Raw genomic sequence first — 24,045 nt, 5'->3', positions numbered from 1 at the left:
CACACACAATGGCTGCACACGTTGTGCGTGGCGTCAGGCCTTTCACACAGACGCTACATCCGAATTCCGAGGCGGTTACTGAACTACGTGGCCTCACCAAATGCATGAAAGAATGACGCGGCCTACAGCAAAAAAAAAAAAAATCCCAAAGCACTGACGAAGGTGGCGAAGAGGCAAGAATCCGAGACAGCAGTTAACGCTGTTCAAGTCATGCTGAACCATAGGAGCCGTGCAGGACAGCGAGATCCGAAACACGGATAGAAAACAAAAAGCAGAGGGCAAGGCGGGACCGCTCGTTAGTGGCACGACATACAGAAATCGCACGAAGGCTCGTCTGTGAATGTATTCACTCTCCAGCGATGCACCACCACGATCAGCAAGACTGCTTGAAAACCGGAGCGCTGAACAACAGATGTGCTCTTCGCCGTGCCGTCAGTGCAGCAGGCACACTTCAGTTCTGGACTGTGGGTTTCACAATCACTAAAGAAAATTATCGTAAAAAGAAGAGAACTAAGTAACAAAAAAACATTGGTCGCGGGCGGTTATTTGACGCAAAGCCCTTTGAATTAATAAACGTTAACAGTTTTTGTTCCCCAGTTCTATATTAAGGAATAATCCGTGCACAAGTTCGACTCTTTATCATGCTTGTTATTTTTAAGAAGCGTAAGCAAGTATTTTGTTTCAAGCGTGCCACCTTCCGCACTAGTTCGCTTATTCTACGCGGCAAGAGCATTACAGCCAAGCATTAGCGGTCGCTGGCGGCGGTTACGGAAGTGCAAGGAAGAATAGATCCTGCCTATGTACAACGATTCGTCGATCACGCACTACGCTTGCGAAGAACGCGTCAACTCAGCACCATGATTTCGGGTGCACCCTACCTCCTCTTCGTTCTCTTCAGCCGACAGAAATGCGCGAACAGAAGACAAGACCACGCCAAACGAATGCATTTTTATAAGGTTCGTTTCCCCTTTCAAAGGCCCCATGCCACACAACTCGTGAGCACCAAGTTAAGGAGGTCTTTTCTTTCCTTTTTCCTCGTGCTCTCATTGTTACACTTGTTCATTTCGAAGCAAATGAACCTTTTTCGATGCTGGGGAGGAGCGTCAGGTTAGAGCAGGAGTAAAGTGGTCAGTCTTCTGCGTGTTCTCCAAGCACGCGCCGCCCAAGATGAGAGCCACAGACTCCTACGCAGCGACGACAGAGAGCGAAAGATACCACGTAGCCTTTACTCGAACTGACTGATCCAACCGCGTATCAACGAAGAACAACCCAACGCGAACGACATGGAAACATGAGGAGCGGCTGCGCACAACGGAAGGTAATGCAGTTAACCTTCCTTCGGACAGCATTTGCTCACTAAGCCCGCTACATATACTATAAAAGGACCGCCCGGTGAATCAGCGAGAGCACGGAATACATGTGCTGTCTACAAACAAAACTTTTTGGTTCTCAAAATACCTTGTTTCCGGTGTAATTACTCGCGTTAATTACTCAGCGTCAGTGCCACTACAATGGCTCCTTTGAGTTTTGTACAACTGCATTTCTAGTAGATGGCGCTGAACGATAGCTCTCTCGGCAACCACACGTATACCACGCCAAATGCCGCCGGCCCCAGTGATCGGTGACCTCACGCGTGAGACAATTTCTCCTTAGATTCCAAAGCTCTTCGCAAAAACAAATCGAGCTCCCTACACTCCACGCGGGGGCTAATAAGGTTCAGGAAAGAGGTGCACAAAACTAATGGGCAAGCATGGCAGAAGGATGACTGATCGGCTACAAATTCAGATAACATTGTAGTGGCTTTTATTGAGGCCCGGCACTGAACATTGCAGGCATGGTCGAAGAGCGGAAACCAACTTCATGCGGCGTTCTTCATCTCGGACGGTTCTTTCGACCATCAATGAGGGAAGAACCCCTATACAAACGCTGTGTCCGAATTCATCGAAGGCTATGAATGTGAACGGCCGCACTCTACTCGTTCCTACTTTCGCGTGGTATAGGGTACCTGCGCTGAAGTTTGCCATGTCGACTGCAGCGCCGCAGCACAATAGAAGCAAGAAGATTTTGGTGCACTCCTAGTGCTTTTCCATGCCACCTTGATGCGCTTATCGGCGTGAGCTTCCGCGCTGTGTCGAAGCCACACGTGACGCGCGTCAGCTATCTGGGCTACGCCGAGTGAAGCTCGGCAATGAATGCTATCAGCCAAACGCGGACCTCTAATCGTTCAGAATGTGCTTTCGCGTTTGTAGCGAGACCAAGCAGCTGACGGCAGCAGTTTTTAGTCGCCGAAAGTAACAGTTGCAGTAGAACCTGGACAGCGCAGATTCCATATATATGCAAGATTTCAACTGCCCCGGCAACACTAGATGAGTTATCGCGCTCAAGTGGCGTGAACTTGTCAACGTTAACGAATTTTTTCGCCAAAGCGGCGTTAACCTGCAGACAATAGCATGCCGCCCTGTTTATGCGCCGTGTGCAGTCGTGGAACGAGTGCTGCGAATAGTTTCACTTGATAGATTTTATCGACTTCACGTGTCATTGCTCGCTTAGCTAATAATGTTGCACGGCGAACGCACTCCTCCGGACAGCAGTTCGCCATGAATAGCAGGACGCCCGGAGCAATAGCACTTTTATGAGACATCGCGACGACTGCGACAGCAATAGTTAAACTTACTCGAACGCGAATCATGTGATAACTTGCTGGTGGTGAATAATCTTCATACTTTAGTGCCAACAAAGGTAAAAAGAAAAAAATGGCCAGCGGGTGAACAGCACGATTTTCCAGTTACAGAGCACTGTTACGCCAGCGCCATGGAGGAGCTCCCGCATGCAGGTAAGCACTCCAGCGAAACGAGCGCACTTAAAGGCAGCCAATGCAGCGAATGAAAAATGCCGGCACATGACGTGCTGACGCTGCGGACTGTACTGGGGCTCACACCGAACACATGCTGTGTTGTGCGCGCAGATCTCCACCTATGCGTTTTTCAGATCGAACTCCCGAGTCTTTTTAAGGGGAAAAAAATTGACCCGTGTCGAGGATAACTTAATGACTTTATTGAACTTTTAATCCCTTCTCTCTTACACTATCGCCGTGATCTGCCGGATGGCATGCGGAGGATAATAAAACTGGCATAAAATCGAAGGGAAACAACTCTTGCAGCAGACCTTCCAAGGGGCCATACTTGGCGAGCTCTCATTCAAGCTTTTCTTTCTTTTTTCCCACTGCTATTGGTCGCCACCACGGCTGACAGCGAGCTGTCGCCGGCAGTGGTACCAAAGACAGTGGTGAACAGAGGCAAAAAGCCGAAAGAATCGATTCGGAAAACAGTAGTGGGGAAATACGGCCCCCGGACAAGTGTTCAGCCCCACGTACACGCGCAAAACCTCCAAGGCCTACTCCGGCAAGAGATGACAGATAGGTGCATAAGCTTTATTTGCTAATCGGGTGGGGTCGTCTTCGCGGTTGTAGCCGACGCAGCATTGTGTCGCACGTATTCGGCTTCTACCAAAGAAGAGTCCAGTGTTTCCCTACGGCTCACAATCTTTGCTGCCATAAGCACGTCTGTTTCTTCACCGAAGAAGACGCCCGTTCGCCCTTGAATCCATACGCCAGCCTAGTGCATGCGTTTCCATCTCGACGAGCCTGCTGCACTGAACGTTGTTTTTTTTTTTTTTTGCCTTCTACAAATCCGGTGCCACCGGCACAGCAGAGGGACGACCACGTTTAATGAGCCTCACTCTTGAGGTGCTGAACGGGACGGGCGAACACAGAGGCGGAAACAGAAGACCCCCCCCCCTCTCCCGAGATGGCGAACCAGGAGCCAGAGTGCAGATGACATGGCGGACAGAATACAGCATTCCGCGGTGCCGAGAGAAGGCGCAAGGGAAGTCGACAGCGCAAGCGCATGCGGTTGATAGTGCCGCTGTGAGCGGTGGGTGGAGAGGGACAGCTTCCCACGTACCGTCAGCCTCGCGGTCTTGTATAACCCGAGTACCAAATCAAAACGCAAGTGCACTCGCGACAACTCGGAAGCGGCCTGCAGTGGGGTGCCGAACAGCAGCAGCAGCATGCATGGCCCACATTCATGTCGGTTTCGTGCTTGGAAAGGTCGACGCGGCCTTCGAAACAAGGCTGCCAGGCGCAGCTGCTGCCCGAGGGCAGGAAAGCAGCCTCGCGCCAACCGCCGGCCCTCAGCCGCGGCTGCCAAGCCCGTGGAAACAACGCCACTGTAGAACACGGGCGGCCGCGGTTACCGCGCTCACGCCCAGAGCACCTCCGAAGAATGCCGCGGGGAGGCAGGCCTGACTCGCGCACAAGCCCCGTCGCACTGCCTCCCGACCCGCAGGCCACCACTGAGTAGCCAGCGCTCTGCGATGGCCCCCTGGAAGTAACGAGTTGGATTCTCGCGGCGGTTACATCCTACGGACCGCCAATTCTATTCGCCTCATTCTATGCGAGAAAACTAATAGCAACGAAGAGCCGTGAGACCGTTCTACCCGACCACGCAAGACCTGACGACTGAAGCTCATAAATACCTTCACCGTGGCGAAACAAGCTAAAACTGAACAATGCACACTATTAGAAAAAGAAGGCCCCCAGCTGTGAATTTTTCTCTTTCTCTCTCTCCTACTGAACACCTTACACGTCACTGAGTTATTTTAGATTTGAGCGAGGGTAACGCCCGAAGTCGCTAGTTTAAAAACATACTATTAAGCAATCCATCCAACGTACCAGGTCAAAACGTGATTCTGAAAGGAACTGCGCACCCTCACCGACACAACGAACTATATCGTAGTTCAAGTAAATGAAAGCAGAGAATTGCAGGTGGAGTTCTCTGAAATTCTGACGTCACGCCGCATACTCCTAAAGATTCATTGCTCCGGAGGTATTAGATATGAAAATATTGGTATGTTATAAAACCGCATAGCCTCAGATAAAAATGCCTTCCCTTTTTGACTTCGCCTACCAGGTGCTCATATAAGGCCGCTTGAGAAACCTCCTTTTACCTCTCAACGGAGAAATTAAGACTTGATTTTCTAAACGTGAGTAAGCGCACGTGTGGTAACAAAGACGCGCTGACTTTGGTGTCGCTCCCACCGGCAGAAGTTCCCACGCTCGTGCGCGGCACTATATGCTCCTGTAAGCTATGTTCGCTTGCACTATTAGTGACACGCGAACTGGTTAGGATCTAGACAAATGTTCTCCGGTGTACTGAACGTGCAACCTAAACCTACTCTTGCTTCCAGTTGTTAGCCCGTTATACCTTGTGGCACGAGCCTGGGCATTTTATCATTCATTCTTTTTCCCAGTCTCAACATAGCAGTTGTTTGTTTTGTGAAGAGTATGCGCTCATCGCAGCAATTATCCGTATATTGTGTTGTTGCTGACAGAAACGCTCACTTGACTTATCTGTAAGACCTTTTATCTATAGTCGTTTCTAACAGTTTTGACATACGCATATGCCACATTTTAGAGACCTACAGTTCCGAAAAGCAGTCCTGTTAGCGACTCCCTCGAAATTGACAAATACGGTTACCGCGTCTGATACCAGCCCACTGTTAAAGAACTCGAATTCTTCCTTTAAAAGCACCATTCGACAGCATAATGATAGAAAACACGGCATTTTTTCTCTGCTGGCCTCGCGTTACTGCTTTGCATCGCGCTTAAACAAATGAAAAAGTACGGCGCCCCAAAGCCATAACTCAGCCCATTTCTCCATTCTCAATTTCACACGGGAGTTGCGAAAATTACAAAAAAAAAAAAACACCCCCCGAGTTGTGCACTGGCCTGCCAGCTATGCGCGCGACTAATGACGCGTCTAAGTGCACAAAGTTCCCAAAACGTACAGTCGGCTCTGGCGAAATGCCGCAGCAGGGACCAGGGGCACCATTATAGGCAGGGAACTTGAAGTGCATGGGCATACAACGAAGGGGATCGCGCAGTGGCGCAGGGACACGTGAGAACAAGCGGTCAGTGAAGTCTGGTGCAACGGGACCATCAAGGACGGAAGTGGGCTGCTGTGGAGCTTAAACGCAGGTTCATCTTGAAAACAGCGCGAACGACGGGACGAGAAAGAAGGACGACAATACGAGTACCGTCTTTGGCGCTGTTTTCAAGATGAATTCGCACAACAAGACTAGCCTTCTACACTTATGCATTTAACACAACTTAGAGAATAAAATAACAGCGTTCTCGGCGTCTAGTGGACGAAGGCATGCAAACTAATGTTTTGAAACTATAGCACTGGCGCTAACAGCTACACGCGCAGCTCATCTTTTGCCCGCGTTTTCGAGAGTCTGAGGGAGAGCGTCTACAGAGAATTAGTCATTAGCCGACGGGCATAACGGCGAGCAGTTATAGTAGGATGCAGCTCCAGAACGAAGCGGCAGATGGCAGTCAAAGGAGGCCCTCCAGCTACGGATCAACCGCGACGTCATGAAAAAATCGGCCGACGCCATTGGCTGAAGGGGTATAACACTTTGAGAGATGTTTGCCGTTTCGTTCTTAGCTTTTAACCGAGTATAGTTGCTTGGATTGATTTTACAACTGCAATATTAATAGCCTCCCGGTATTTAATCAAACAATACACCGTACTGGGCCATTTTGGTTTTCTTTCAGCTTCAGCTCTTAGCGCGACAAAGACGAGATACAGAAAGGAAAAGTACAGGAAAACGTTTCATTCAGAAAAATATGAAAAGGGCGCTCCGAATGACTCGGCATGACTGGTGTTCACCATACTTTCTTCGTCGTCAGGTGGTTGCAGCCACCCGACGAGAGAGAATGTAGGGGCGAACCCATAAGGTACTTAGAAAGCAACTAGATAAGCTTAGGTACCCCAAGCGAAACTGACGAATAATTGAGTGCTCACAAACACGTGGACCGTACTCGGCATATTCCCGAGGTGAAATAGCGAGAGCGCCGTGGTTATGATGCAATAACGGGGTTGGCCACCTCAATAGTTAGTTAGTATACAACAATTGGCAATTACCGTCGATTATACCTGATGCAATTTCCAAGCTTAAGTTACCAACAATTCCTAAAGACATTGTGTACTCTTACATTGCAAACTCACACATATCGAACCAGAACATCTCAGGAATGGTTTGTGCCGCGGCCGCGCACAAATTGCTTTCTGCAAGCAATAACGAACAATGAATCAGTTCTTCTACATAAGCTGAAAACATATTTTACTGGTTCCATTGACGCAACTCTCAGAGCACTGCGCAGCATATTCGTTACGAGGCAGTTTTCTTAGTACTTCTGTTTTTGTTTTTTTGTCGCAGAAATTCTGTTAATGAATATGCGAAGTTCATCTGTTATACTGTCTGCCTTTCACCTGAATCGCAATGCCCGACCCTTCATAAAATGCCATTTCTTTGCAGAGCAGTTTTATTGTTATGTGCTTCTTTTCTGCTTTTGTAGCGTATATTGTTGATGAACGGAGCGCACGTTATATATTGTAATTTTCAATTGCATTTGAACCATTGTACTCTCTATGTAAAGTCGCAGCTGCCAAAACTGCTCCCTGGCCTAGTCAAGTTGTGTTCGCAGCTTTTTGCCAGGGAAGCCATCAACATTGTACTAATGTTGAGAATAAACTTGATTTGATTCCGCGAAGGTGCGACGCTTGCTGGAGTCCCACCAGGGTATGCTTCTATTCTGTGAGGTGGCCGTCACATTCACCACCACCATCAGTGGCTGCCACAAGGATAGGGTATAGGCAGACATTACAATGAAGGATGCGACCAGACTTGCCAGAATGCAAGGTGAATGCATCAGCGTGCTGTAGCGCTGCATACAAGACGCGTGCTGTATGCCCTAAAATCAACTACACCACGAACATTTTACAGCCTCGTATGCAGGTGTCCTCACGTTGCGAGCGCGCAAAGCGGTGCCTGCTCAGCAAACCTGGCCGCACAAGGCAAAGGATTGGGTCTGATTTTGGTGACACGCCCTGCTCTTTCTAAAAACTATTGTAACTCTTTCTGTCACGTCTGCAACTTCTCGAGTAGCTTTCGCTCTACAAGACTCGCCATGGTAGCATACATTTCAGTCGTTCCTATAGCAGTTTCAGGTAGCGTTTGTCACATCGGCGGTTCCGTCACTTCGGGTTAGTGCCTCCAACACTGCTCATCTTGTAATCCTTTGCCTAGCGCTTATGGCGCCACCGAAAGCAAGGCGCGGCCTCATGTCTGAATATATGTGGCCTCTCTTTTCTGTTGTTAATGTACTATGAGCAAAGAATGAAACACGAACAAGAGACTGAAAAGCGAACACCAAAACACATATTTACTAGCTCCTGGAAAAGAAATACAGATTAGGTCGATTAACACTTCTCAAGGACAAACTTCGCGCTTTCGAACTGAAGTTACCATCCGATAGTATACTGAGGTTGCCCCGGCTAAGAGCTTCCCATTTTGCTGTTCGTGGTGCAGTCTTGTTCGCGTTTCATTTGTTGCTGATGGTACACCTCAGGGCTGTCACGTTTTTATGTTTTCAGGCGTTTTCATTTTGATTCAAAACAGCCACAATCAGTAGCGTGCTGCAATCACGCAGACTTTAGCGGTTTTCAAGGTACGACGGAAAGTTAGGACTACTGGGCAAGTAATGAATATTCGCCAGTAGGCGACATGACCACTTGCGCTCTCACGGTCGTAAAACACGACGACCACTGCCGCAGCTGTGATGTGGCAGTGGGCCAGCAGTGACGACACGCGTGTTGGGACACCCCCTTCGCCACAGCAGACACGCGTGAAGTCGCGTCGCGTCTTCAAAACTTAGGCCGCAACAAGCGACAGTCCTTTTTAGCTACGACACAGAACTGAGACTATGCATTCCGCGGTTGTTGGATCTCCTACCCCCCCCCCCCGTTCTTTTTTTTATCACCGGCAGGATTTCCTGCTCCTTTCATTCATGTCTGCAGTCGCCTCCATTGCATTTGTGCTTTCTGTCTTTATCTACACTCGGCTAGTTTCGTGCACCTCCACAAAGCCGCCCTTATCGCCAATCTATCCATGGTTAGATTTAGCTTTCTCGACCGGTACCTGCTCTGTACGCCGCGGCAGATAAACGCCCCCTGACCCCTCTTTCCGTCCGAAACCTCCATCTCCTCCCCGTTCGCGTGGCGCACTTTGCTGCTAACGCCTATAGATAAAAGTGATGCAGTGGACCGCTGCGCTGAAATGTTGGGCAAGTAGAGGGGAAGAAACCCTTTCCGCGAGTCCGCGCTTTCTCGCCAAGGGTCGATGAGAAATTACCGCCGTTTGAAGCCTGGATGCGGCGACACAGGGAGAAGGACCTATAGGCGCACGGGGTGGAAACATGCAGCCATGCCAACTGATGAGTTCGCGCCATCCGAATCAGCTTCAACGATGGCTAGGCGCAGCAGCAGGCAAATATAGTTTCCAGAGCTCCACGCACTTGTCTGGAGCGCGCTTAAGGCGCATTGCAAAATGCCTGTCATTTTTATGGGGCCCGAAACAATGCCATACAGCGCAAGTGCTTTCTAAGGACCTTGGGTCTCTCCTTTTCATGTCTCAAAAAGGTCTGCCAAGATAATTAAGCCAGAGGCAAAATTAGTCGACGCTCGCAATTAGAGTGCTCTAGACAAGTGTATGGAGGACTAGTACCCATAAATACCGAACCGAATATTTTTTACGAATATTCACTACTAGTGCGAATATTCAACGACCCATCGTAAAAAACAGCGATGCGCTGCTTTCGCAGTTATAGCCGTATCTGTTAAAAGACACAACACTGATCTCCATTCGGGGGATCGCAACACATATTCAGAGTATTAACTTTATCACTGTCATGTTATTCGCATTAGAAAAATGCCTTTGTCTCTTGATAACGGAAGATAATAAACTATAGTGCCACATCTCAGTGCATGAGACAGGCGAGAGCTACATATGAGGTATGGATTCCGAGGTCAGACCGGGTTTGCTGAACCTGCCTGGACCTTTGCCGCATCGTCCAATCTCTGAGGCCATGTATGAGGATTATGAACACCACCACGCGGATGGGCAGCTCCAAGGCGCTGAACACTCTATCCCGCGCATACCGATCGCGGCAGCATTGTACCCGGCCTGTATGGTCCCTGTCGTGGAAGAAAAATACCGCAGGCCTTATTCGAATTTCGCGCCAATTATTCGAAAAGTATTAGAAACCTTTGAAGCATATGCAATTCGTTTCGAACAATTTTAAACATACACTATTTGATCCGTTCGAATAATCGCATAATAGGCGATACCCGCCACGGTGGCTCAGTGGTTATGGCGCTCGGCTGCTGACCCGAAAGACGCGGGTTCGATCCCGGCCGCGGCAGTCGAATTTCTGTGGAGGCGAAATTCTAGAGGCCCGTGTACTGTGCGATGTCAGTGCACGTTAAAGAACCTCAGGTGGTCGAAATTTCCGGAGCCCTTCACCACGGCGTTCCTCATAGCCTGAGTCGCTTTGGGACGTTAAATCCGAATAAACCAAAACAATCGCATAGGTGGATATTTCATTCAGTATTCGAAGTTTCCGCATATCCTCACACCCCTAGTAAAATATACAAAAGTTACTCTTTTTTAGTTCCAAAAATGACAAGAAAATTCTCAAGTTTCTGCAAAAAGTTCGTTCCCTTGCATATTGCTCACGACTGTACTGGTAATCCACCAAAGTGCATTACACGCGCTGAAAAAAAGGGGTCCCAAAGGAAGACTTATATTAGCAAAGATTCCGGCACGAACGACACCTTTCTTTCAAGAAGCCCGCCCACATGGAAGAATTGCCTCTAAATGGCGAGAATTTCATAAATTCAACAGTTTGCATGGATCGAAAGTAAACAAAGACGCCTGTGACACCAACATGGTTTAGGGCTATTTGAGTTCCTTTATCTGCTGTATACTTCGTACGCTTCTTTTTATCGTGACTGAGATTATACATCCATCCGCACAGGAGGTAAAAAAGAGTATAGAGGGGAAAAAAAAAAAAAGACTCGTCGTTCCATCAGTTGCGAAAACAACGAGACAAGCCAGCTCACAGTGCTCGGGCTGTTCTTTACTTTTTACTCTGCTACATGACCCTCCACATGTTTCACTAGACTCTGCCTCCGTACGTATTACAGCTGTTCCCGCTGCGCACATAAAGTCCACAAATAGCCGCGTTCTTTCCTCGCCAGCAGATATAAAAACAATGCAGAAGTCCTGCCATAAGCTCTGTCATGAAACAGCTAGCAGCGCATAAAGCGTCTTTCGGGAATACACGTACTATATTTCATTCCGCTCAATCTGATCTGCCACCATCGACACGGGTTCCCTGACGTCGTCCTGAGAAGCGCCAAGAACGTTCTTTTTGTTTTCTTCCACGACGAGACGAGGGCCGCTAAAAAATGACAAGGCCTGCTCAGTGCGAAAAATCGTAATCACGAACAACAAAGAAGTACGCCACTCGGACACCTGGCTCGTGACTCCGCGGGTCACTAAAGGAAGATGCACAAAAGGCAATACTTCGAAGCATACGTCGCTTCCTTCACCATCCTCAAAAACAGCAATTGGGAGGGGTCTACTCCGAGGCAGCAAACGCCCCATTTCGAGACGCCTATCGCGGCTACCAGAGAGCAACACCAGCACACTGCCAACCTATCCTCTTACATTCATTAGCAAGCATAGAGCCATTCGCGGACACGTTTACGACACAGAGAAACTGAAACCATGTTACGCGCTAGATGAGAGATAACACTTTTCCCGAAAGAAGCCTTCAGATGGCGATGCTTGTTTCGCGAAAGACTGTACGGCAGGACTTGTGCATTTTCGTGAGGCCCTTTTGAAGGACGTTGCTCGTGTGGCTGTCAACAAGCACTCGAAATAGAAATATCATAGCGGTGGCAAGCGAACACTACCTGAATGATTCGGGGCACGCTTCCCGCTGTCGCCTTCGGTACCGAGAGCAAGTAGAGAGTGCTTCATTTGAGGCGCTGTCTTGGAAGCAGACCTCACAGCGTTTAAGTCTTTAGTCAGGGGATTCTGAACGTATCATCGACCCGTGTAGACGTTAAATGTTGAGGAGACAGGCGTCGTCACCGGAACAGCACAGCCGTTTTTGACAATGGATCATAACGCGTTCCTTTCTTATGAATAAGGCGTCGCAGCCTGTACCACAAGCGACAGCTTGAATACGTCAAGACTTCGCGCAGGATTCCTGCCTCAGCTTCGTACTGCCTGCTGTCACATCTTGGAACCGGCCTGTTTACGTCGACCGGGCGCTGTTTTCTTTTCACCGCCAGAGCGATCATCGGGCATCGACCTAAGCGCTGGGCGTTTCAATACAGAAAAACAACATTCAGTGCTCGACGAGCACTCTATACAAAAGGGCGATCAGTCGCCAAATCAACAAGTTACGGCAGAAAGAATAGAGAAAGGAAAGGCATCGAAAGGAAAAGCACTGCATACGCGGCGCATCTGCCGTGCGCATTTCGAGCATTAAGCCACAGGCCTCCCCTTAACTTAGTACGTCGTGTTGGTGAGGAAGCGCAGCAGTTGCAATCGCTTGCAGCCTGGTCCGTTCGGAAGCGCTCGCAACACCGACCAAGGATCTCGATGAAAACCGCAACGATATGAGAGGAAGAAGCAAGCTGGATTAGCATCGAACCAACTTGTTTCATTCTCGTGCTCTGTTTAAGTTGCAAACTGCCATTTTGAAACGCAAAGAGATATCACGATGAGAACATTTCGGCATTTCTAAGCAATAGGGAACTCCAAGACGCCTACAAGCCGTCTTCGAAATCCACTGATATCGCAATAATCAAAGCGTAAACTTTCATCAATTCCATCTGCTTTAGCTCACCTTGCCGGTTCTAGCTCAAGAAATGTGGGTCAGGGAGCCCAAACTTACCCGCTGTTAATTGCGCGCAACGGCTTTCACAGCTCGCAACGTTTTCCGTGAAATATAGTCGAACACCACAGAAAAATGAAATACGACAGGGGCGCAGCAGATTCGAGAATAAAAAACATGCCTTTAAGCAACTAACAATAGCTGAAATAACGCATCTTTCTCACTCATGAAATGCGAGGAGTGACAGTCCTCTCATAGCTGATTCACAACAGGGGCATCCACCATTTGACACATGCGCATGCTATTTGTTCAGTACACATTAACAACGTGTTACTCCCAAAACTACTCAGCTGCCTCACTTCACGCTGTCGCGGCACGAATGTCCTACAAGTCGACTTGGATTGGGAGCACTGACTAATATGCTGTCGAGAGCAATCTAGCATCTGGAAATTTTGCGCATGACAACACACAGCTCAGAAAATTAACTAAACAGAGACAAAGAACCAAGCAAATACACGGCGACAACGTAGTTGGATGTTAGTGGAACTGCAGGCGGTCAAAAACACGAAAAAACAGCTAACGTACTTCTATTCCTCCGCTCTCAGAGCCCTGACGGTCAGCTTGGCATATACGTGTGTGGTTGGACGCGTACGCCGAGCAGAGACGTCTGTGGACAAACGTTGCACATACTCAACATAGCCAATACAATAAAAGACCTAGCTGCCAGATAGTGTTTCGATAGGCCTTCTGTCATCGGATGTAGCCGTGTCTGCCACAGTTTAGACTGTAAGGTAATAGCGTACCCGGACTACAGCCCGACACAACTCAAGAAACGAAGCGGTACACGCCCCTCAAAGGACACCCTCCAGCCAATGGCGTCGACCGATTTCCATGACACCGCGGTTACTCCCCATTCATCTGCCGCCCTTTGCGATTTCTCGCTAGCCAGCCGAAGGGGAGAGGGGGGAATCGGTAGGCGCCATTAGCTGGAGCGGCTCTTTTGAGGGGCATTTGCCGCAACGTTGTTGAGTTGTATCCGACTGAACGATATTGCTAACAGCTGCAGCAAACCAGACACTGAGTGCACTGTACATAGCTAGGTTGCAAGCAGAGAGAAGACGAACGCAAGGATCGATACTTTGTGACGACGTGGAGATCACAAATTGGAACTACTGAAGGTGTCGACATGGTAAAGTAACGTAATAAAAGCCTGTGACAAATTTCAAAGGTTTGGAGCTGAAGTACAATGTTGGCCCATGCAAACGCGCGCTGATATGCATTGTCAGTGGCGTTAAGTCAGCCCAAAAAAACCCAGACGCACACAAGTGTTTCTTATTATTAGAAAGTTTCCTCAATGGAACAACGAAAGGGCAGCACGTGCAATGACAGCACCTCGGTAAGATAACGGCACAGACTGCAATCACGAGAAGCAAATGGCGCTAAACAAGTGGTGAGGTCATGCCACTCTAAACACGCCATTCGCTACCCAAGAACGAACAGCTGTGTAAACGCGCATTTTCAAGCAAAACTAACGCACCGTGTTTGATGCGCTTTGTGATAATTAATACCGCACAGTGACTTTCGGTTCTCTGGGGAGTAAGTAGCATTAACTGGTGACGAGTACTCGAACGTTGCGTAATATGTGACCAACCGACAATGAGTCATCAACGATAAATGCAGACGCTCCGATTTAGACGCACTTGCTCTCCTCTGAACAAAGGAATAAAAATATCATCAGTATTGCATGCCAGAGTAATGAGGTCATATTCTACGACCAACCAATGAGCAAATTCAAAGACGCCAACCGAATCAAAACCTGCTTAAGAGCTAAGGACGGGGTATTAGGTTACTGCAACCGAAACTGACATGCTCACAATCATGCGGTAACATCAAATAAGTCTCAAGAGTAAGACGTCCAAAGAAACGAGCACCGTGCAACAGCGTACACTGGGGTTCAGCCACGAGCGAAGGACCGCGTGGTTTCCTGAGGCATTAGTTCCCGCGTTTGCCGCGCGATGCCGCCACGCATCAAAGAAGCGGAGCGTTCTGGGCAAAAGGCGCACGCGCTCCCGAAAGAGGGCGAGACGCGCTGATCAAAACACAGGCACCGAAAACGGGATCAAGCAACTAGCCAGCGATGTGCAAACCACGTGGCACGGAATATGTGACAGCCCGGGGCGCGGGACTCCACGGTCCGGTAGCGGGCGGCCGCGAGCTGACAGGGGCGGCCGCGTGCAGGTGAGCCGCGGTCGGCAACGAGCGCGCCCGTGTCGCGCGGACAGGGGCGCGCGCGTGACGGCCGGGGGTACGTACATTGGTGCTTCTTGGCGGCTGCAGCGGCCAGGCCGGCCACCACGGCGTCGACGAGCGACAGCCGGCAGCTGGGCCGCGGCGGCGCCTTGCGCGGCCGGCGCCGCGTTGTCGTGACGGAGGCCGTCGCTGCCGTGACCGCGGGTGCGATCACGGCCACCGCTTCGGCGGACGCCGATCGGATGACCATCCCATCCAGCTTTCTCGGCCGGTAATCCAAGCGCCAAGGATTCGACGGTCCCTCACTGGGTTTGCAGCAGCACGTCGCCACGTGAAGAGCGCAGGTACGCAGAGCGCATCAGTCCGACCGGCCGCTATTTCGGGAGCACGCAACTCGGCACGACAACGGCGCCCTGGCGCTTCTGTCCGTTGCTCCGAAGTCACTGAAGGGAGAGTTGATCGTCAGCGCCGACAGCACGCAGTCGCCTCCTCGCCCTTGCGCCCCTCGCCCGCGCGCGGAGGGTGAGAGAGCGTGACGGCAGGCGGTGCGGGGGAGAGGAGGACCGCCCTCTCCGCCAACAACAATCGCCATATTGGAGTCCATCCAAAAAGCCTCTCTGCGTGACAGACACGCATTCATCAAATGATGATGTACAGTCGCGCGCTCCTCCTCGCCCCAAAGCGCCACAAAGAAAAGCGCTGGAGAGGAGGCCGCGGAAGGAGTGGCCTGCAGCGCTCGCAAATCAATCTCGTTTTGCGCCTCTTTTGTGCCTCACCGCCGCAGCGGCAAGCGCGGGCGCCCCTCGCCGCTGTCGTCTGGCCCGCATGGCGGCCGCGCTCGCGACGCCCTGAATGGCTGCGGCCGCCGCCGGCTGGCTCCTCCTCCCGTCGACGCGCCGCCGTCAGGTGCGACGCCGCGTGGCACGTCGACGCTCGCCGCGCGCGCTGCACTGAGGCAGCCGCGTCACGTGGGCCGCCGAAACGTCCCCCCTTTTTGCGGAAGGTAAACACTCGCTGTGCTCCGCTCCTCTAGGCATGCAAGTATACAACGTGCACTTCCATGCCTACGTAAAAATAAAAGGACGCGTCTAGCGTGCGTGCGCTGGTCTGAGGTTGTGGACACCCCATCCTGCTCTCCCTTTCTTTCATTTCTTTTTTTATTTTCTTACACTTGAGTGGTACAATTTTCGATGCGTCGTATATAGTCTGGGTGGCTTGATTATCGTGTAGTGCGTCTATAACGTCGATAATGCTTGTTTCAACGTTCGTTAAAAAAATGATTTCTAGTGAGAACCATGATTCATCACATGTAAAGGAAAACTACGCGCTGACATAACGCGAGCTACTTAATTAGCGATGGTGGTGGTGAACAGCGCAATCTTGGTGACCTTTTGCTTTGTTTGCAAAGCAGCTGCAATAATAAGCAAGCAAACGAGATTTGTTCCTCGCATTGCACATTTTATTCGTGCCAGTTACAGCTACGTGGCTTCTAGCTGTTTCTTATTTCAACACCGGCTTCATCTAATTTCATTCAATGTATATAAATATTGAAACAGTACAAATTGGAAGAAAGAAATATGGCGGGAACGACCATTAATGAGTGAACCAACTACTGTTTTGTATTATTATTTTTTTATTTTTCTATACATGCAACTTCCAGATCACGCACACAACCAGTATTTCTGATGCGCACAGAGCGTGGCATTTCATGCGGCAAATGGCAGCCTGATCGAGTTAACTGGGATTCGGTTTAACAAGTAAACGCAGAGCATCATCGAATTATTATGAGTCTGGCCGGAGCGTTTCACAGGTTATGTAATTCTGAATATGGAAGAAGAGCAACAAACCAAGAGGATTAGTTACTGTACCAGTCATGGCTTCATGTCAAGACCACAGGTGTTCGTAAAGCAGCAGAATTCTCCAAACGGCCTCCTTTGAAATAAGCGTAAACCTTGTGAACAGTCCCGTCTTCACTTTTCGTATGCAATGGCCACTGGAATAAGGCATTTTTTTATTCAGCTTACAAAAATCTTTATTTGCTTCTCAATACACATTTCTGTGCTCCTGACTTCGTGAAAAAAAAAGGCCCCTCCCTCGTTTCCGATTTCTTTTTTTTTTTTTCACGAAACGAAGCTGTATATACTTTCTATAAATATTTCCATTGTTCACATAAAAGATGCGAAAAGAGTGTATTCTTCTCAAAATAACAAACGCTCGCGCAGCCATTAAAATCATGCTTTGCTGCAATGCGAACTAAAAATTTCTGCATTCGTCATGGCAACGCGAAATGAGATGTTCCCGGAATTGTCGATTCTAAATTGGAATGAGCAATCACTCGTCCGTTGTATGATCTGCGGTTGTTGAAGCACATAATTTTAGGCTTTCAAATAAGCTTCATTTAGCTGCATGCTACCACACAAGCATTCCGTACTTCCCACATTGCTGTGTACTTTAACAGGACGCTTTACTTTCTTTCTACCAATTAGAAAATGAAGAAATGCGTCTAGCTGACCTGGTGCTTCTGCATACAACTTTCTCCCGTGATCGTTGACTGCATGTATGCTGCTATGTTGTGTTCCCTGCCATTGGTTTGACAAACACTTAGATGGCTTATTCCCGCCTCTGAGCCAAACAGACGGTTCCCCCTGCTTGGCTTGAAGGCGTGAGGCACGGAAACTAGTACGAACATCCACGCAAGCGCGAGGCTGACAAGGCAGGCGATATATTTAAACTTCGCGTTGTTATACGTTGCCGCTATGTGACTTTGTGCTGTTAACAGTACTGGCCTGTGTGTGTGTGTGTGTGTGTGTGTGTGTGTGTGTGTGTGTGTGTGTGTGTGTGTGTGTGTGTGTGTGTGTGTGTGTGTGTGTGTGTGTGTGTGTGTGTGTGTGTGTGTGTGTGTGTGTGTGTGTGTGTGTGTGTGTGTGTGTGTGTGTGTGTGTGTGTGTGTGTGTGTGTGTGTGTGTGTGTGTGTGTGTGTGTGTGTTTAGGGTGGGGGGGGGGGGGGTTGCCCCTGTTCATGCGCGCGTTTCACACCCTATGCTAAAACGGGCGCAAGCGGGGCCAAAGGCTGTGCAAAAGACGTCGTCCCAATAAGAGCTCGAAGTGCGGATACTCTTACAAGCATACACACTCACCTCTGATACGAGTGCATAACCTCTGTTTACTTTCCTGCCTTTCTGTTACACGGCTTCGGAGCAGAAATCAAAGTTCGCATTGCTTGACTGGTTCAGGGCTGTTAGATGGCTGAACGCAAAATTGAACGCAATATGTTGCCGCCAGAGATGCACAAATCAGATGGCCACATGATAAAGCTAAAACAATACTGTAAAACGTTTTTGATTTACAGCAGACAAGCAAGAGGCCGCGGCAACGGAAAGGCTTTCGTGAGCTCAGCGTTCGGCACATTAGGGAGTTTCAGAATAGGGGACCCTATCCCCAACTCGATAAGGTCCCCCTATTCTAAAAGCATATATGCTGAACAAATAGGGGTAGAAACCGGACGCAATAGCAGGGCCGCGTTCCTAACGCACACGTACCGCAACCAAACAGAAGCAAAGCAGTCACAAAGGGTTGACGACACGTCAGGAACGCAGCCGTGAGATCGTATATCAATCTGCAGGAGACAAGACAAGCAAGACCGCCCGCAGCCTTTCCGGTGGGTAGAAGGGAAATTCTTTTCACTTCAAGTGCAACAGGAGTGCTCTCCAGTTGCCGTAACAGCTGCCAATGGTTAACGCCGCAAATGCACTGCAAATAAATAGCTCCATAAACAAGTACAGCAATTCGCTGGAAGTGGTAAGGGTCAGGTAGTGACCGCTGATCCGGATCATGTGAGGGAAATAACTACAAGAAAAAGAATCAAGCGGAGCGCATATGGCAGGTTCTCTCAGATAATGAATGACAGTTTACCAATATCTCTCAGGAGAAAAGAATACAACAGCTGCATCTTACTGGCACTCACCTATGGGGCAGAAACATAGGGAGGATGACGAGAATGGTTCAACTTAAATTGAGGACAACGCAGCGAGCTATGGAAAGAAAAATGATAGGTATAACGTTGAGAGACCGGAAGCGGGCAGAGTGGGTTAAGTAACAAACGCGGATTAATGACATCCTAGTCGAAATCAAGAGGAAGAAATGGGCTTGGGCAGGGCATGTAATACGAAGGCAAGATAACCGGTGGTCCTTAAGGGTAGTAACGGAGTGGATTCCAAGAGAAGACAAGCGTAGCAGGGGGTGACAGAAAGTTGGGTGGGCGGATGAGATAAAGCAGTTTGCGGAAATAAGGTGGCCGCAACTGACAAAATTAACGACAGCGTTAATTGGAGATACATGGGAGAGGCCTTTTCCCTGCAGTGGGCGTAGTCAAGCTGATGATGATGACGAAAGACGGGGAGCGAAGGAGACAGATTGAATTCCACGAAACGTTCACCGCAGATTGCGCGAATTGCCTCAGGAGACGTTTCCCCAGAAGTTGGGAAAAGGCGGAAGCTTTCGCCGAGGATATGGTACACATGAAGTAGCTAAATATTCGAATCCAACCTCTGTATATAGTTGACAACTTGACCGCTTGATAGCACGCATGCCATGTCATTTTAACGGTCTGCAATAAGCAAGCATTGAGCCAGTTAATCGCGATCTAACGAATCTTTCTCTCTCTCTCTCTCTCCTCGTCCCCCCCCCCCCCCCCCCCCCCCGCTCTCTTCTTTCTTGCTTTTCGTTGTAGGTTGGACCGCTGCAGTGGATTCACGGGTTCATGCGGCGTGTATGGTTCTGTTCCTTAAAAGTCTTACATTTCACCTGCATAGAAATAATCCCGCGTCCTCGCGCTCAGTAGCCCAGCGCTGCTGAGCCACCGCGGCTGAAGTCCCTGGTTGCGGAGGGTGCAGGGGATAAAAAGAAATCCAATTTCTTCGCCGAAGACACGTTCCATAAACTTTCGGTGGCGGGTGTACATTCACCCATTTAACCCATGGATGCATCAAGCATCAATATGCTGAAAAACATGCATTTTAAGAAGTGGCGCTGAGCGCACGATGCACCGGACCCACGGGCCCAACGAGCAGCGTTGGTACCATAGCGCTAGCGCGTGTCTTGCCGGGAAAGCACCTGTCGCCCTCGGGCGGGAACCGCCGGAGTTGCGGCAGGCCGCTGGGCCGAGGTGTTGGGCTGAAGGTGCGGGCAGCTGGCATATGTGCGCGTTTCGCGAGCCGCACTAAATCGGGGTCTTGCCACACTGCGCCCCGCATAACTGCTACAGTCGTCCCGAGTTCCCCTCCCACAGTGCGCTGCATGCGGCAGAAGCGTGCGGGTCGTCGCTTGAAGCTCGTTCGTTCCCGAAAGCGGACCCAACTGCGCCGTGAAACGGGACAGTTTCCATGATCGCAATGAAGATGAACTCACAGTGCAGGTGCGCGCGTTGTACACTAGAGCACGTGAGCTGGTGCTTGGACTTTATCACGCCGAAAACAGGGCTTGTTCTCTGCAGAGCGCTTCGATAACAAGTAATAAATCGTTAGCTGGGTGGTAAAATTCTGCATGCGGTCAAATATTGTCGCGCGTTTATTTTTAAACCAGTCGGTTCGCATTCAGCAAGTGGTGGATAGCGTTCATTAGCTGGCCTGAAACATTTTGCTAACAACTTAATAACTTCTTTTTGTCTTGTTTTTGAATTTTAAATTCTGATCTTTGAGCTTCCATGGAAGTTCCGTGAGCAATACGCAAGTTGTCCATTTTTTGTCTGTCTGTTGCTTGGTCAAATGTCCCGCCTTTTTCAATTCTAGTTGTGCAGTTCAATTCGAATTATGAAATCATGCTTCTACAATTTTAAACGTAATCAGCAAACAGTAAAATTGAGATTAACAACAGAAGCGCTCGTTTATACTTGCAGTGTAACTAACAGCACTCCGCATCTTACCAGACATAAAGTGCACCACGTCGAGTAACGGTTGTCACCAAGCGTTTAATCACGAAAATGTCAGTCAACGCAGCTATCTGTCACTGGCTTATACTAGCGCTGGGCCTCACGAGTATAGCGCTGTGAGTCAGGCCTCTCATAACTTTGTAGCCCCTCGATTTGGACAATTTCGAGGGGCACGCTCACGCTTCGAGGTTCCGTGCGTTACGCCACCCCTCGCCGCACAAGCTCGCGTCAATTGCGTGCAACCTTGGTCAAAAGTCTTCGGTCCACAAGGTTTGCTTTCGAGCCGCATAGTGGAGAACACTTACGGCTCCCCTAAAGTGAGTACCGTGGTGCTGCTCACTCTACACATATTTAAGTCTTCAGGAGTGCCACAGTATTGGCCTGGAGACCAAGGGTTCGCGCAATAATCGGCGCGAGGTTCGTCCGCATAAGTCGCTCGGCAGCCGCACGACGAGAGAAGCAGTGCGGGTCGCGGTCGGGGCTTGGCTCGCGATCGAGTTGAGCGCGGTGTCACCGGCGATGTACGAGCGGCGAGCGCGTCCATCGCCCGTCACGGGAGACGAGTGGTGTGCGGCGCATGCCTGTGGCAGCTGCGCGCCGCGCATCCATCCGTGGTTACGGGTCTGTCCGCGCGCGAGCGTTCACAGCAGGCTGCTGCTGCGGGGCGTCGCAGAAACCTGGCCGACTTTACAGCTAAGCCGGAGCTGTATGCGCACACGCGCGTGTACACGGCCGACGAGCGGCGCGCAAGTGTCGCGCGCACCTTTCACTGCCAACGCATCTCTCTCGCCGCGCGACAGGCGTCGAGGCGTCACCTTTGATAGATTTACTCGCGCCGGCCAGGGAGCCGGCTGACGCCTTCGGCGTTCATTGTTCGCTGCTGCTGCGAACGGCTTCGTATGTGGCGCTCGCCCCGTTTATTTTATTCCTGCCCGTAAAACAAGCTCACTGCGCCGCGCCTCGGAGGGCCACGCCGCAGAAACATCCCCACCCCCCTCCACCATGCCCGTGCCTTTTATTTCTACGACTTGGCGCGCCAGTCGCGCCTTAAAGGAATGCGTTTAAGGCGGGGAAAAAAAAAAAAAAGGTGGACGTATACACACGGCGGAGAAACTCGCCAGCGAGCGCGGCGGAACAATATGAGCCGTCCGTGAATGTGTCATTCGTCACGAGTAGCGAAACTAGACATCTCTTAGACGCGCTCTCATTTCTCTTCCTTTCGTCTCATTCCAGCCTGTGTGAGACGAAAACGAAGGTGGTGCGAGTCGAGACACTGTGCATCAAATGAATTTCCTGCACTGCACAAATTTACGCGTATGTTTGTTGCCGCGAAAGTGACGAAAAAAGGGCCAGAAAATGGTGACGTGCATGCTATACAAGGTACCTACCTACCTGCATGGACAGCGAAAAAGGAAAGAGGAGCGAATGAATGCTTCAAGCCCACGTATGGCCAGTGCGCTTGCGCGTAATAGAAACAAAACCTTTCCTGCGACCATGACCGGTATATTAATTGAGGACGCGCGCAATAAAAACCACGCGGTGTTATTAAAGGAATCAGCAAGGGTTGGGCATGTTGGTTATTCATTTGTGACGGAACAGCACAAAACACCGGGACAAGAGACAAGCGTCTCTTGTCCCGGTGTTTTGCGCTGTTCCGTCACAAAAGTTATTAAAGGGCTCCGCGGTCTGCGATCAGTGCACTAACAATACAGCGCGAGTACTGTTCACGCGAGAACAATACTACAGTCAGGCGCAACTCAAGAACGAAGCGTCTTTTCTCCGTCAAAAGAGCCCCTTCCAGCCAGCCGAGTCTGCCGATTCTCATGAACGAGCTAGCATAAGAATACAGAGAGTGGCAGATGAAAGGGGATAGTCCCCTCGCTACCTGGTCAGGGATAGTCACCCCCTCCATTGTCATGCCACTCCCTGCATTGTCTCGATAGCAGGTTCATGATAATCGGGGGACGCCATTGGCTGGAAAGGGATGCATTGACGGGGAAAAAACCGCCTCATTCTTGAATTGTTTCTGACTATATAGGCGCTCTAGATGCCATGCGCTCCATGCAGCATAGTTACAAATGCGCGATCGCACTTTTCTCCAAGAAATCCTTATATATTCGTCTTCGCTTACAGGAAGTGAACTTTCGTAATCGATATAGCTTAGGGGGAGCAAACTGTGGCCATACATGGACGCCATGCACCTATCACGCCAGCAATTCCTAGGGATAGTTCGGCTCGTGAATCGTCCCTAGGTGAGTGAGGGTGCTGCCTGAAGACGCCAAAGCTCTTTTCACAATACACATAAAAGTTACAGCAACAGTTGTCCCGAATATAGCAAGAAACATCATTAGAAAATCTCGTGGACATGTTTAGACACGGATCGCGTGAATTAAGTGCGAGAAATACACTATTGTGCCTTCCGCTGAATAGTGCTGCATATATAGCACCGCGCATATTAGAACCCTCGCACGGCTGAAATTATGGTCCTGGGCTCGCACGTTTGAAATTGTAAACAAAAATAAGGGTTATTACACAGTTGTTGGCAGGCTCTGTACGAACAAATAACAGTTCGGGCTGCCCGCAGCCAGCCGGCATGGCCACTGCCCGCTTCGGCACGTGTTCTGCACTACACTCCACCCTCCTAACACGTACACTGAAGATAGTAAACTAATAAGTGGCGTTGACTAAAAGTGGGCGCTATGCAGAATCCAATGCACCTGCATTAATAGGGTCAAAAATAATGGTCTCTCTAAGGTACCAGAGAATATAATTTCGATACATTCCAGTTCCTCGTGCATCCATATGTGTCGCTCGTGAATCCTCAAAGCCTGCTGCCCATTTAGGCAGCGGATGCAGCCTCAGGCGTGTACATATTCCCACGGCGAAAGGAAATTAAGAAGTGATCTACTGCAATCTGCTATACTGCTTATAGGGCGCTGCAATTTCGTGCTGTATAGCGCAACTTATATACGCCGCGCTTTCCAGCTTTTCCTGCTCGTCGGCGGGCGCCCAGTTCGGCAAGCGAGCTCAAGAATGGAAGTCCGCCATCCTC

General features: G+C 49.8%; 1 protein-coding gene across 3 annotated transcripts in view; it reads right to left on the bottom strand.

The window, feature by feature from the left end:
* Window positions 1-24,045, bottom strand: part of LOC149350782 (protein tiptop-like) — a 420,494-nt gene that overhangs the window by 6,657 nt on the left and 389,792 nt on the right. Inside the window, exon 1 of one of the 3 annotated variants that reach the window (XM_089579930.1) lies at window positions 16,936-16,957. The exons of 1 other annotated variant lie outside the window; for it this stretch is intronic. In XM_089579930.1, coding sequence (XP_089436056.1) covers window positions 16,936-16,942 — 7 coding nt within the window. In that variant the 5' untranslated portion in view covers window positions 16,943-16,957. Of the gene's footprint in view, window positions 1-15,130; window positions 15,816-16,935; window positions 16,958-24,045 lie in introns of those variants that run through there. One more of the 3 variants, XM_089579928.1, reaches the window with a different exon arrangement.

Source organism: Amblyomma mixtum, chromosome 3 (genome assembly GCF_055824585.1).
Source record: "Amblyomma mixtum isolate Tamu chromosome 3, ASM5582458v1, whole genome shotgun sequence".
Lineage (NCBI taxonomy): Eukaryota > Metazoa > Arthropoda > Arachnida > Ixodida > Ixodidae > Amblyomma > Amblyomma mixtum.
Note: the sequence above shows the minus strand (reverse complement) of the source record. Positions and strands in the feature narration are given on the sequence as shown.